Below are 14952 nucleotides of genomic sequence, written 5' to 3'. Positions count from 1 at the left end.
CACACCAACCAGACACCCTCTCACTCCCCAACAACCTCTTCACCACACCAACCAGATACCCTCCCACTCCCCAACAAACCCCTTCACCACACCAACCAGATACCCTCCCACTCCCCAACAACACATTCACCACACCAACCAGACACCCTCTCACTCCCCAACAACCCTTCACCACACCAACCAGATACCCTCCCACTCCCCAACAACCCCTTCACCACACCAACCAGATACCCTCCCACTCCCCAACAACCCCTTCACCACACCAACCAGATACCCTCCCACTCCCCAACAACCCTTCACCACACCAACCAGATACCCTCCCACTCCCCAACAACCCCTTCACCACACCAACCAGATACCCTCTGACTCCCCAACAACCCCTTCACCACACCAACCAGATACCCTCCCACTCCCCAGCAACCCCTTCACCACACCAACCAGATACCCTCCCACTCCCCAACAACCCCTTCACCACACCAACCAGATACCCTCTCACTCCCCAACAACCCCTTCACCACAACAACCAGACACCCTCCCATTCCCCAACAACCCCTTCACCACACCAACCAGATACCCTCCCACTCCCCAACAACCCCTTCACCACACCAACCAGACACCCTCCCATTCCCCAACAATCCCTTCACCACACCAACCAGATACCCTCCCATTCCCCAACAACCCCTTCACCACACCAACCAGATACCCTTCAACTCCCCAGCAACCCCTTCACCACACCAACCAGATACCCTCCCACTCCCCAACAACCCCTTCACCACACCAACCAGATACCCTCCCACTCCCCAACAACCCCTTCACCACACCAACCAGATACCCTTCAACTCCCCAGCAACCCCTTCACCACACCAACCAGATACCCTCCCATTCCCCAACAACCCCTTCACCACACCAACCAGACCCTCTCCCATTCCCCAACAATCCCTTCACCACACCAACCAGACACCCTCCCATTCCCCAACAACCCCTTCACCACACCAACCAGATACCCTCCCATTCCCCAACAACCCCTTCACCACACCAACCAGACCCTCTCCCATTCCCCAACAATCCCTTCACCACACCAACCAGACACCCTCCCATTCCCCAACAATCCCTTCACCACACCAACCAGATACCCTCCCATTCCCCAACAACCCCTTCACCACACCAACCAGACCCTCTCCCATTCCCCAACAATCCCTTCACCACACCAACCAGACACCCTCCCATTCCCCAACAATCCCTTCACCACACCAACCAGATACCCTCCCATTCCCCAACAACCCCTTCACCACACCAACCAGACCCTCTCCCATTCCCCAACAATCCCTTCACCACACCAACCAGACACCCTCCCATTCCCCAACAAACCCCTTCACCACACCAACCAGATACCCTCCCACTCCCCAACAACCCCTTCACCACACCAACCAGACAGCTCCCACTCCCCAACAACCCCTTCACCACACCAACCAGATACCCTCCCACTCCCCAACAACACCTTCACCACACCAACCAGACAGCTCCCTCTCCCCAGAAACCCCTTCACCACACCAATCAGACACCCTCCCACTCCCCAACAACACCTTCACCACACCAACCAGACAGCTCCCTCTCCCCAGAAACCCCTTCACCACACCAATCAGACACCCTCCCACTCCCCAACAAACCCCTTCACCACACCAACCAGACCCTCTCCCATTCCCCAACAACCCCTTCACCACACCAACCAGACCCTCTCCCACTCCCCAAGAACCCCTTCACCACACCAACCAGACCCTCTCCCATTCCCCAACAACCCCTTCACCACACCAACCAGATACCCTCCCATTCCCCAACATCCCCTTCACCACACCAACCAGATACCCTCCCACTCCCCAACAAACCCCTTCACCACACCAACCAGATACCCTCCCACTCCCCAATAACCCCTTCACCACACCAAGCAGACAGCTCCCACTCCTCCCCAACCCTTTGGGTGGTATCTCACAGCGCCAGATAGCCGGGTTCGATTCCAGCTTCGGGTGACAGACTGTGTGGAGTTTGCACATTCTCCCCGTGTCTGCGTGGGTTTCCTCCGGGTGCTCCGGTTTCCTCCCACAGTCCAAAGATGTGCAGGTCAGGGTGAATTGGCTAAATTGCTCATAGTGATCAGCGATGTGTGAGTTAGGTGCATTAGCTGTGGGTTAATGTAGAGTCATAGGAAATGGGTCTTGGCGGATTACTCTTTGCAGGATCAGTGTGGACTTGTTGGGCCGAAGGGCCTGTTTTCACACTTTAGGGAATCTATGATATGCCTCCAATTCAAAAATAAGAGATTCAACTCCTCTGCTTCGCCGGCCTGCATTCCCCAACAGTGTCCCCACCCCACGTCCTGTCAACTTTGACACTCTCCCCACTCCTTCCCCTGCCCCATCCCAACGCTGGCTTTGACATCCCACCCCCTGTACCCAGTTCTGAACCGTCTTCCCACAAGTGTATTTGACACACCCACCACGTGCCACAACAGTCCTGCCACACCTCCCACTCTGCCAGCTGCCAGTGCTGAGACACCAGCCCCAGTAAGTGTCAAGGAAGTGCTTCCTGATCCCCATCCCTGAATGGTCTGAGTCGAATTGTATCCAGTGTTGGCGTGGTCACAGGTTGGTTAAGGAGCCTGTTGGGAAAGAGTATCTTAAAGGAGGTGGAGAGAGAGCAGAGGCGGATTCTCGAGTCCAGTCCTGAGCGATACTCTCACCTTTGACCCAAAAATATGCCTTGAGCGTGGCTGCCCCGTGCGGGTTTCGAACCCAGCAGGATGCCATCGTTTCCTCTTCCTCCGGGTGCCCTGTCAGGGTCAGAGAGCCCATCACCAGATGGCCCACTCTGAGCTGCTGTGATACAAAGTCTCCGTGAGTTTGGTTCCCGCTGAGGTTGGCATGGGGCAGGTGCCAGGTGAGGTCTCCGGGAGGGTTGGAGTTGGCCGCACAGGTGCAGGTAATCCCCTCTGCTCTCCGAGCACATTCCAACTCTCGGGAAAACACTGGACCATCTGAGCAGGGAATGACAGCAATCAGTCAACAACAGAAGAGTTAACGCAAAAAGTTTCATCAGTGTCTTGGTTCACTCCAAGCTCAATGCTTTCCCATCTCCCACCCTCGAAACCTCAGCACAACGAAAACTTGATAATTGGATTCAACAATTACACTCTGTCATGAGCTGAACAGGGAACTTATAATCCCCACCCTTGTTTTCAAATCGCTCCCCATCTCAATAACCCCTTCCAGCCCCTAAAGCCCCTCCCTATCTCTGTAAGCCCCTCCAGCCCCTACACCCCCCACCCTATCTCTGTAACCCCCCTCCAGCCCCTACACCCACTCCCTATCTCTGTAACCCCCTCCCTATCTCTGTAACCCCCTCCAGCCCCTACACCCCCTCCCTATCTCTGTAACCTCCTCCAGCCCCTACGCCCCCTCCCTATCTCTGTAACCCCCTCCAGCCCCTACACCCCCCACCCTATCTCTGTAACCCCCTCCCTATCTCTGTAACCTCCTCCAGCCCCTACACGCCCTCCCTATCTCTGTAACCCCCTCCCTATCTCTGTAACCCCCTCCAGCCCCTACACCCCCTCCCTATCTCTGTAACCTCCTCCAGCCCCTACACCCCCTCCCTATCTCTGTAACCCTCTCCAGCCCCTACACCCCCTCCCTATCTCTGTAACCCCCTCCAGCCCCTACACCCCCTCCCTATCTCTGTAACCTCCTCCAGCCCCTACACCCCCTCCCTATCTCTGTAACCCCCTCCAGCCCCTACACCCCCCACCCTATCTCTGTAACCCCCTCCCTATCTCTGTAACCTCCTCCAGCCCCTACACCCCCTCCCTATCTCTGTAGCCCCCTCCCTATCTCTGTAACCTCCTCCAGCCCCTACACCCCCTCCCTATCTCTGTAACCTCCTCCAGCCCCTACACTCCCTCCCTTCCATCAGTCACCCCCTCCAGCCCCATACACACCCTCCCTATCTCTGTAACCCCCTCCAGCCCCTACACCCCCTCCCTATCCCTGTAACCCCCTCTAGCCCCTACACCCCCTCCCTATCTCTGTAACCCCCTCCAGCCCCATACACACCCTCCCTATCTCTGTAACCCCCTCCAGCCCCTACACCCCCTCCCTATCTCTGTCACCCCCTCCAGCAGCTGGTATCTCAGAGATCTATGTCCTCCTCCAAATCTGGCCTGTTGGACCTTCCCACGTTGCACTGAGGTCAGAAGGGTTAAGAATTTCCAATCATGATAAATATCAAAGTTATATCTCGTGATTTCAGTCTCAATATCTCAAAACATCAGTTCCGTCCAGAGCAATTGCCACACTGTTGGAGGGTCAGTCCCAAAGGGATGCTGCACTGTCTGTTGGTCAATACCGAGGGCGAGTACTGAGGGGGAAAGCGGCTGTCAGAGGGTCAGCACTCAGGGACCCCCATCCAGTTGGACCTCAGTGCTGAAGGAATATCATGCTGCTGAAATATCAATATTGAGACAGTCAGGCCCTCTCAACCGTTCCAACTTTAACGCGACATCTCAAAATGCAACTCTGCCCTCTCGGTCAGACGTAAAAAGATTATGAGGCGAAAGTGGGCACTGCAGATGCTGGAAATCAGAGTCTAGATTAGAGTGGTGCTGGAAAAGCACAGCAGGTCAGGCAGCATCCGAGGAGCAGGAAAATCGACGTTTCGGGCAAAAGCCCTTCATTCAATATTGCTCAATTAAAAGCTGGTGTGCAGCACCTTTACATCAGATGTTAGTTAGGCCGCAACTAGAGTATTGTGTGTAGTGGAATCTACATCCCAGGAGGACCAGGATTTCACTGGAGAGGGTGCAGAGGAGATTTATTCAGATGTTGTCTGCACTGGAGGGTTTCCGTTACGAGGAAGTGATCGGACAGACTGGGATGGCGTGTTTTAGAGGCAGAGCAAACTGAAGAGGACCATGATTTTAACGTGGATATATGATGTACATATATTGGGGAGCATGGAAGAGACTCTTCCTGTGGGGGTAGGGATCAATGACCAGGAGTTTAAGGGAGAAGCGTGGAAATATTTCTTCACCCAGACGGTGGTGAGACTCTGGATTTGGCTTTCTGAAAGGGTGGAGGAGGCAGAAACCGTCTTTCTAAATATTCATTCATTTATTCATTCATTTGGCCCGAGTCCACACTGACTCCCTGAAGAGCGTCCCACCAAGACCCACACTATCAGTGCGTTTCCCATGGCGACCCCACTTAGACAGTGTGGGGCAATTTAGCACAGGAAATCCACCTAACCTGCACATCTTTGTGACTGTGGGAGGAAACCGGAGCACCCGGACGAAACCCACGCAGACACGGGGAGAATGTGCAAACTCCACACAGTCAGTCGCCTGAGGCTGGAATCGAACCCGGGTCCCATCCACTGAGCCATCGTGCTGCCCCATGTGTTAGAGATAAGGGCATCGCTGGCTGGGCCAGCATCGACATTAATTGCCCAGAATACAGTTCAGAGCCAACCCCATTGCTGTGGGTGTGGAGTCACATGTAGGCCAGACCAGGTAAGGGTGACAGCCTCCTTCCCTAAAGGGCATCACTGACCCAGATGGGTTTTTCATCATGAGACACTTAATGCCAGATTCGTTACTGAACTCCAATTCCCCACCTGCCCAGGGAAACCGGGTTCCCAGAATATTGTCTGGACTCGAGATAGTATCACGAGATTGTTGCCTCCCGATAACATTGAAGAAATATTTCAATGTGCGCTGGTGATGCTAAAGCATACCAGGCCTTGGGCCAAGTGCTGGGAAAAGGAATGAGAGCCATTAGGGGTTGTTTGTGGTCAGTACAGCAATGGGCTGAAGGGCCTTTTCTGTTCTTTAGACCTCTGTGACTGTGTGACATTGGGTTGCTGTAAGCAATTACAGCGAATGTTGAATGAAACGTGTCCATACTTACATTGCACTGTCAGTCCGAGGGTCTGCTCTGATGACACAGTTGGATAACTCACTCTGCAGGTGAGGGTCTGTCCCTGGTGTCTGAGTGATGGTGTCAGGCTCAGAACAGAAGTATAGCTCAGAGTGACCCCACGCTGAGTGACGGTGTTTGAGAGTGATCCATGTACAGCAGTGGGAGTGTCCCAGGTTAAGACAGGTGCTGTTCCAGTGCACGTTGTATTGAAGATACAGCTGAGACTCACACACTTTCCTGCGATAATTTCCACAGGGAATATCGTGGGTTTATCTGTGAAATCTTACACACAGATAATGGATTATTTTACATCAATATACCTTCCCTTACTCTATTGCTAATAAATCCATATTTTTCCAAATGTGAGCAAATCCTGTTCCTCAGAACCTTCCTCAATAATTTCCCTGCCACTGACGTAGATTCACCACCTTGGAATTTCCCAGATTATTCCTGTTGTCTTTCTGAACCAAAGAACAAAATTGGCTATTCCACAGTTTTCTGGGATCTGTGACTCAACAGGATACATTCCCTGCAGTGGGAGAACTAGAGGGCATAGGTTTAGGATGACAGGGGAATGATTCAGGTTAGATTAGACTCCCTAAAGTATGAAAACAGGCCCTTCAGCCCAACAAGTCCATACTGACCCTCCGAAGAGTAACCCACCCAGACCCATTTCCCTCTGACTAATGCACCTAACTCAATGGGCAATTTAGCATGGCCTGCACATCTTTGGACTGTGGGAGGAAACCGGGGCACCTGGAGCAAACCCACGCAGACACGGGGAGAATGTGTAAACTCCACACAGACAGTCACCCGAGGCTGGAATCGAACCTGGGTCCCTGGTGCTGTGAGGTAGCAGAGCTAACCACTGAGCCACCGTGCCGCCCTAAAGAGACCTAAGGGACAATGTTTTCACACAGAGGCTGGTGCGTGTATGGAATGAGCTGTCAGAGGAAGTGGTGGAGGCTGGGGGTACATGAATAGGAAGGGTTTAGAGGGATATGTGCCAAGTGCTAGCAAATGGAACAACATTAATTTCGGATATCTCGTTGGGAATGATGTGTTTGTCCGAAGGATCTGTTTCTGTGTTGTACAGCTCTATGACTCTAAAACATTTGTCCAACCGCCCCAGCAATTGGCCCCAGGAGTTTCCTCACCTTAGCATGCTGAGATCGATTCTATCAAGACCTGGGATATGTCTGCCTTAACATCCAACAACACCTTTTGTTTTAATATCACTATCCCTTAGAATATCAGCATGCCCTCTCTAAACTCATCATCTACCATGCTCTTCTCCTTCATTGAACATCAATCTACAGACCTCACCCAGGTCTCCTGGCTCCACCCAATCTGGGTTGGCATGGACGGGTTGGACCGAAGGGTCTGTTTCCATGCTGTATATCTCTATGACTCTATGACTATGACCCTCCTCTGTCCTTGAAGATTAGATTAGATTACTTACAGTGTGGAAACAGGCCCTTCGGCCCAACAAGTCCACACCGACCCGCCGAAGCGCAACCCACCCATACCCCTACATTTACCCCTATACCTAACACTACGGGCAATTTAGCATGGCCAATTCACCTGACCTGCACATCTTTGGACTGTGGGAGGAAACCGGAGCACCCGGAGGAAACCCACGCAGACACGGGGAGAACGTGCAACCTCCACACAGTCAGTCGCCTGAGTCGGGAATTGAACCCGGGTCTCTGGCGCTGCGAGGCAGCAGTGCTAACCACTGTGCCACCGTGCCGCCCACAGAATAGGTCTCCATTTTCGCCTCACCATCCTGTTGGTCCTTGTATCTGCATGAAATGCCTTAGAATTTTTCTGAATCCTGTGTGCCAAAGACATTTCATGGTCCCTTTTAACCTTCCAAATTACTTGTTTGGTTCTTTGCCACTTCAAATTCAGTTACCTGGCCTTTAAATGCTTGTCATTTTCATAAAGTTTGTCATTTTTATAAACGACTTAGACGCAGGCATAGGTGGATGGGTTAGTAAGTTTGCAGATGACACTAAAGTCAGTGGAGTAGTGGACAATGTGGAAGAATGTTACAGGTTGCAGGGGGGTTTGGGTAAACTGCAGAATTGGGCTGAGAGGTGGCAAATGGAGTTCAATGCAGCTAAATGTGAGGTGATGCACTTTGGGAAGAATAACAGGAAGGCAGAGTACTGGGTCAATGGAAAGATTCTTGGTAGTGTGGATGTGCAGAGGGATCTTGGAGTCCATGTACATAGATCCCTGAAAGTTGCCTCCCAGGTGGATAGTGCTGTTTAGAAGGCGTACGGTGTGTTACGTTTCATTGATAGAGGGATTGAGTTCCGGAGCCGCAATGTCATGCTGCAACTATACAAAACACTAGTGCGGCCACACTTGGAATATTGTGTACAGTTCTGGTCGCCCCATTACAGGAAGGATGTGGAAGCATTGGAAAAGGTGCAGAGGGGATTTACCAGGATTTTGCCTGGTCTGGAGGGAAGGTCTTATGAGGAAAGGCTGAGAGACTTGGGTCAGTTCTCATTGGAGAGAAGAAGGCTAAGTGGGGATTTGATAGAGACATACAAGACGATCAGAGGATTAGATAGGGTAGACAGTGAACGTCTTTTTCCTAGGATGATGATGTCAGCTTGTACGAGGGGGCATAACTACAAATTGAGGGGTGATAGATTTAAGACAGATGTCAGAGGCAAGTTCTTTACTCAGCGGTAAGGGCGTGGAATGCAGTACCTGCTAATGTAGTTAACTCAGCCACATTAGAGAGATTTAAACAATCCTTAGATAAGCACATGGATGACGATGGGATAGTGTTGGGAGATGGGCTTAGATTAGTTCACAGGTAGTGCAGTATCGAGGGCCTGTTCTGCACTGTATTGTTCTGAGCTCTCTGCCAGATGTGAATTTACCCTCAAAAAGCCGCTCCCAGTATACATTCCCCAGTTCCTGCCAAATATTGGGATAGTTCGCCTTTCCCCAGTTTCACCTGAGAACTACTCCAATCCTTATCCATAAGTAACTAAAAACTTACAGAATTATGGCTGCTGTTCCTGAAGTGCTCCCGCACTGAAACTTCAATCAGCTGACAGGGCTAACTACCCAATAGTTTAGTATTGCCCCTTCCCTCTTTGTACTACGTACATATTATTTGAAAAACTGCCATGGAAAACCTTTACAAATTGCCCACAATCCAAGCCCCTGGCACCGAGTGAGTTCCAATCAAAATAAGGAAAGTTCAAAGCACACTTTCACATCTTTGCATAACCTGTCCACCTATCTGTTCCTCAGTCACCTGGCTATTGGTGACCTGTGGTACAATCCCATCAAAGTAATTACACCCTGCCTTTCCCTGAGCTCCACCCATGTCTCACTGGATGAACCCTCCAGGTTGTCCTCCCTCAGTACCATTGTAATATTCTCCCTATCATTAACACAAGTTCCCTACCCCTTTTACGACACTCTCTATCACGCCTTAACCACCTAAATCCTGGAACATTAAGCTTGTCCCTCTCTCAACCAAGTCTCTGTAATAGCTGCAACATCAGAGTTATTTGGACCCAATCTATCCAACTCTGTCCTTATTCCATGGAATCCTGGTCTCTGCCTGTTGATTGATAGAACATCGAACATCACAGCTCAGTGCAGGCCCTTCGGCCCTCGATGTTGTACCAACCTGTGGAACCAATCTGAAGCCTATCGTTCCTACACTACACCATTTTCATCCATGTGTTTATCCATATGTATATCATTTTTCCAGTTCCATCCTAATCTGTATGATGCAATGGTCACCGTCCCCTAACCAAAGGGACCTTGGAGTGCAGGTTCATAGCTCCTTGAAAGTGGAGTCGCAGGTCGATAGGATAGTGAAGAAGGCGTTTGGTATGCTTTCCTTTATTGGTCAGAGTGTTGAGTGCAGGAGTTGTGAGGTCATGTTGCAGCTGTACAGGACATTAGTTAGGCCACTGTTGGAATATTGCGTGCAATTCTGGTCTCCTTCCTATCGGAAAGATGTTGTGAAACTTGAAAGGGTTCAGAAAAGATTTACAAGGATGTTGCCAGGGTTGGAGGATTTGAGCTACAGGGAGAGGCTGAACAGGTTGGGGCTGTTTTCCCTGGAGGGTCGGAGGCTGAGGGGTGACCTTATAGAGGTTTACAAAATCATGAGGGACATGGATAGGGTAAATAGACAAAGTGGGGTTTGGGGAGTCCAGATCTAGAGGGCATAGGTTTAGGGTGAGAGGGGAAAGACATAAACGAGACCGAAGGGGCAACTTTTTCACCCAGAGGGTGGTACGTGTATGGAATGAGCTGCCAGAGGATGTGGTAGAGGCTGGTACAATTGCAACATTTAAGAGGAATCTGGATGGGTATATGAATAGGAAGGGTTTGGAGGGATATGGGCCGGGTGCTGGCAGGTGGGACTAGATTGGGTTGGGATATCTGGTCGGCATGGACGGGTTGGACCGAAGGGTCTGTTTCTATTACTCTGTTGTCTCTAAACGTTCCTTCTGTCATTTGGTCTGTTGGTCACCAGGTTTCCAAGGAGCACCTGCCCTTCCTACCCATTTTGATCGTACCAATTTAAACCATAGTTCTCACTCACCCAGAAGGATTGTCCTGTGATATCATTGAATGTGGGAGCAGGGAGGCAACACGCTACCTTAGAGACATGTTGACGGCTACAGAAATGTCCCCAAATTAAATCCCCCTCCCCCCTCGGTATTGCCCTTCCACTCCTCCCTCAGCTCTCCCATACACCCATGGTACCACTGCCCTGTGAGTTGATGTGCCCCTCTGGGGATCTGTTACTGTCACGGTGCGTGGGCCCTCTGAGAATTCCTGCATTACCTGCCTGTTTCCCTGAGATTGCCGGGTGTTCCCACATCCCCTATCCGCCTGTTGACCCCTGACGTTTGCAATGACCATCTCCCCGAATGTGCTATCCATTTTGTTGGCTGCCTCACGCACACACAGTTCGGTGACTGGAGCTGCTGCTCGACCTCTGAAACCCAGAGTTCAAGCTTCCTGCAGTTGGGCTGGTCCAGACCACAACAAGGCTCCATGATTCCCTGAACACCATAGGACAGGGAGTCTACTCGACTGAGGTGACCATACAATATCCCATACATTTAGATGACTTTGCCTTTGGTAACTATTTACCTTAGCATTATTCTTGTAATATTAACTAATAATTGACAACGAGAGGAAAAGGAGAAACCTTTGGCCCATGTTTACATATTTACTTTCACGCGTGCCTAGAAATTCTGCTTTCCCAGTTCCAGGTTACAAATGTACATTTTTCAATATGACCAGTGTTGCAAAATAGACCTGAACAGCAGCTTAGCAACAAACAATTAATCCATGTCTCTGCTGTCATGTCACTGTTCGACACATTGCCCAGAAGCAGCCCAGTTCCCAGGATTGGTTCTTCCTTGTAGGCCTGACCTCCAGCCCCTTTCAGGTGATCACCATTTACAATGGGGATTGATGTTTGTGACTTAGGGCGGGTTACAGTCTCAATGCAAACCAGACATAAGGGAGCAAATATGGCACTTTTCACAGAAACTGGATCAGTGTCAAAAAGGTCTGAACATTGGAAAAAAGAAATTTGCTCTTGCTACTAGCTCTGAAACATTTCAAAGTTTATGTCCTTCATGACCACGAAAGAGCACTCATTTACACTGAGCAGAATCTATTGGCCTTTGTAGAGAAATTTACAAGTTACTCTGCCAATTATTTTCTCTGGAGTTTGCTCATTCAACCATACAAAGAATTGCTTCTATTCCCGAACTGGATAATATGCATCGATGCAGGTGAATTGTCAGGAATGTTATTGTGCAGGAATAGATTGGTGATTAATTAAATCATCAGAAGCTGTATCTGTGTTATTGTGAATGAAGATGAATGTTTGTAAATCTGATTTTCTTTTGTGATTTTCGTAGTATAGACATTCTCATGGAGTATTTTTTCTAAACGGTGAGAAAATTCATAAAGCCAAAGTACAAAGGGATCTGAGAGTGTGAGTCCAGGTTTCTCTAAAGGTCAACTTGCAGGTTGAGTCCGTGATTAAGAAAGCAAATGTAACGTTGTCATTTATCTCAAGAGGTTTGGAATGTAAAAGCAGCGATGCACTTTTGAGACTTTATGAAGCTCTGGTTAGGCCCCATTTAGAATACTGTGTCCAGTTTTGGGCCCCACACCTCAGGAAGGACATACTGGCACTGGAGCGTTTCCAGTGGAGATTCACACGGATGATCCCTGGAATGGTAGGCCTAACATACGATGAACAGCTCAGGATCCTGGGATCGTATTCATTAGAGTTTAGAAGGTTGAGTGGAGGTCTAATAGAAATTTACAAGATAATGTTGTGGTTCTGTTCGCCGAGCTGGAAGTTTTTGTTGCAAACGTTTCGTCCCCTGGCTAGGCGACATCATCAGTGCTTGAGAGCACAAGATAATGCATGATTTAGAAAGGGTGGATGCTGGAAAGTTGTTTCCATTAGGTGGGGAGACTAGGACCCGTGGGCACTGCCTTAGAATTAAAAGGGGTCAATTGAGTACGGAAATGAGGAGACATTTCTTCAGCCAGAGAGTGGTGGGCCTGTGGGATTCATTGCCGTGGAGCGCAGTGGAGGCCGGAACGTTAAACGTCTTCAAGGCAGAGATTGAAAAATTCTTAATCTCACAAGGAATTAAGGGATACGGGGAGAATGCGGGTAAGTGGAGTTGAAATGCCCATCAGCCATGATTGAATGGAAAGTGGACTCGATGGGCCGAATGGCCTTACTTCCATTCCTATTTCTTCTTATGTTTACAACACAATGACATGTATTTGGAAATGGTGTTAGAATTAGAATCCCTACAATGTGGAAACAGGCCGCTTCGGCCCAACAAGTCCACACCGACCCTCTGAAAATAACCCACCCAGGCCCATTCCCCTACCCTACCCTGACTAATGCACCTAGCCTACATATCCCTGAACACATTGGGCAATTTAGCATGGCCAGTTCACATCTTTGGATTGTGGGAGGAAACCCACGCAGACACGGGGAGAATGTGCAAACTCCACCCAGACAGTCACCCAAAGTTGGAATCGAACCCAGGTCCCTGGTGCTGTGAGGCAGCAGGTCTAACCACTGTGCCACCATGCTGCCCTTTTTCCCAAGGCAGGAGTCACGTTGGTGATACATAATTTATAATTCAAAGCCAACACCAGATGAAATATATGACCGTATAGATGTTTGGGATTGAAAAAGGGTTTACTAAGCTTTGATAAGACATGACTTCTGGGAATTGTTCAACAAGAACGTGAGCTGTGACTCACCTGTTCATTACTGAAGCTTTTAAGGGGGATTAGTGTGAGGGTTGATGGTTGGACAAACTTGTCTGGAACATATGGGCTGTATGGGCTGAAGGTTTTTAGCAACATTTTTCTGGAGTTGTTTTCTGTTTCTCTCAGATTTTGGAAGTTGAGAAAGTTCCAAATATCTGTATTTTTGACAATCTCAACAGCCCTGAAACCTGGACTCTTACATCTGCTCAGAAACCTCAATCTCATTGATTTCCCATCCCTCTGAAGATATTCCAAACATTCTGTGGTGGTCATCATATGTTACAAGATAAGTATTTCAAAAAATCTTATCAACTGGAAGCTTATTTTATCCTTTGAGAATAGATCCTTGGTCCATGAGTGTATTTGATTCCCCTCTTGGATTTTAAAATAACATCACCTCTGCAGAGCTGTATAGCGTTTGACATGTGATAGAAGCAGGAGGAAGCCATTTGGCCCGTCGAGCCTGCTCTGCTATTCAGTAAGATCATGGCTGGTCCATCCATCATCTCAGCTCCACCTTCCTGCATGACCCCCATAACCCTTCATTCCACTACCATTGCAAAAACCCATCCAACTGTGTCTTGACAATACTTAACGAAGCTGCCTCTACTGCTTCCTTGGGTAGAGAATTCCATGGATTCGCTACTCTCCGGGAAAAGCAATTCCTCCTCATCCATGTCCTAAATCTACTCCTTCTGATCTTTGGACCATGTCCCCGAGTTCTCGTCTCACCCACCAATGGAAACAACTTGTCTGCCTCTATCCTATCTATCCCTTTCATAATTTTATATGTTTCTTTAAGATTCCATCTCATTCTTCCGAATTCTAGTGAATACGGTCCCAAGCAGCTCAGTGTCTCCTCAGAGTGTAACCCCCTCATCTCTGGAACCAACCTGGTGAACCTCCTCTGCATCACCCTCCAAAGCCAGTATATCCTTCCTCAAGTAAGGAGACAGGACTGTACACAATGCTCCAGGTGTGGCCTCACCAACACCTTGTACAATCGCAGCAGAACCTCCCTGCCCTTCAATTCAATCCCTCTAGCAATGGCAGCCAATATTCCATTCACTTTCCTGATTACCTGTTGCACCTGCAAATCAACTTTTAGCCATTCATGTCCGAGCACTCCTAAGTCCCTCTACACCACAGCATGCTGCAACCTTTCACCATTTAAATAATACTCTGACCTACTATGTTTACTTACAAAGTGGATAACTTCACATTTACCAACATTGTACTCCATCCGCCAGACTCTTGCTCACTCACTTAACCTATCTGAATCTCTCTGCAGAGCCTCCCCATCCTCTGCACAGTTTGCCTTTCCACTCAATTTAATGTCCTCAGCAAACGTGGATACATTACACTCTGTATCCTCTTCCAAATCATTTATATATATATATATATCATGAACAGTTGCAAGGACAGCACTGAACCCTACAACCTCCTGCTCACCACTGATCTCTGACCAGAGAAACACCCACTTATCCTGACTCTCTGTTTTCTATTGGTTAACCAGTCCTCTAATCATGCTAGTACATTCCCACAATTCCATTCATCTTACAGATGAGTCTTTTATGCAGCACCTTATCGAATGCCTTCTGCAAATCCAAGTATAGAGTATCTACCTGGTCCCCTCCATCCACCATGCTTATCACAT

General features: G+C 49.2%; 1 protein-coding gene across 1 annotated transcript in view; it reads right to left on the bottom strand.

Moving 5' to 3' along the window:
* LOC122544238 (sialic acid-binding Ig-like lectin 13) overlaps positions 1–14952 on the bottom strand; it is a 97164-nt gene that overhangs the window by 13093 nt on the left and 69119 nt on the right. The window contains exons 4-5 of the mRNA XM_087980871.1: positions 5955–6248; positions 2735–3028 (exon numbers count right to left, since the gene is read on the bottom strand). Coding sequence (XP_087836997.1) covers positions 2735–3028; positions 5955–6248 — 588 coding nt within the window. The remainder of the gene's footprint in view (positions 1–2734; positions 3029–5954; positions 6249–14952) is intronic.

The sequence above is a fragment of the Chiloscyllium plagiosum genome, unplaced genomic scaffold (assembly GCF_037043375.1).
Source record: "Chiloscyllium plagiosum isolate Xiang-an unplaced genomic scaffold, Cpla_swu_hap1 HiC_scaffold_38, whole genome shotgun sequence".
Taxonomy (NCBI): Eukaryota; Metazoa; Chordata; class Chondrichthyes; order Orectolobiformes; family Hemiscylliidae; genus Chiloscyllium; species Chiloscyllium plagiosum.
Note: the sequence above shows the minus strand (reverse complement) of the source record. Positions and strands in the feature narration are given on the sequence as shown.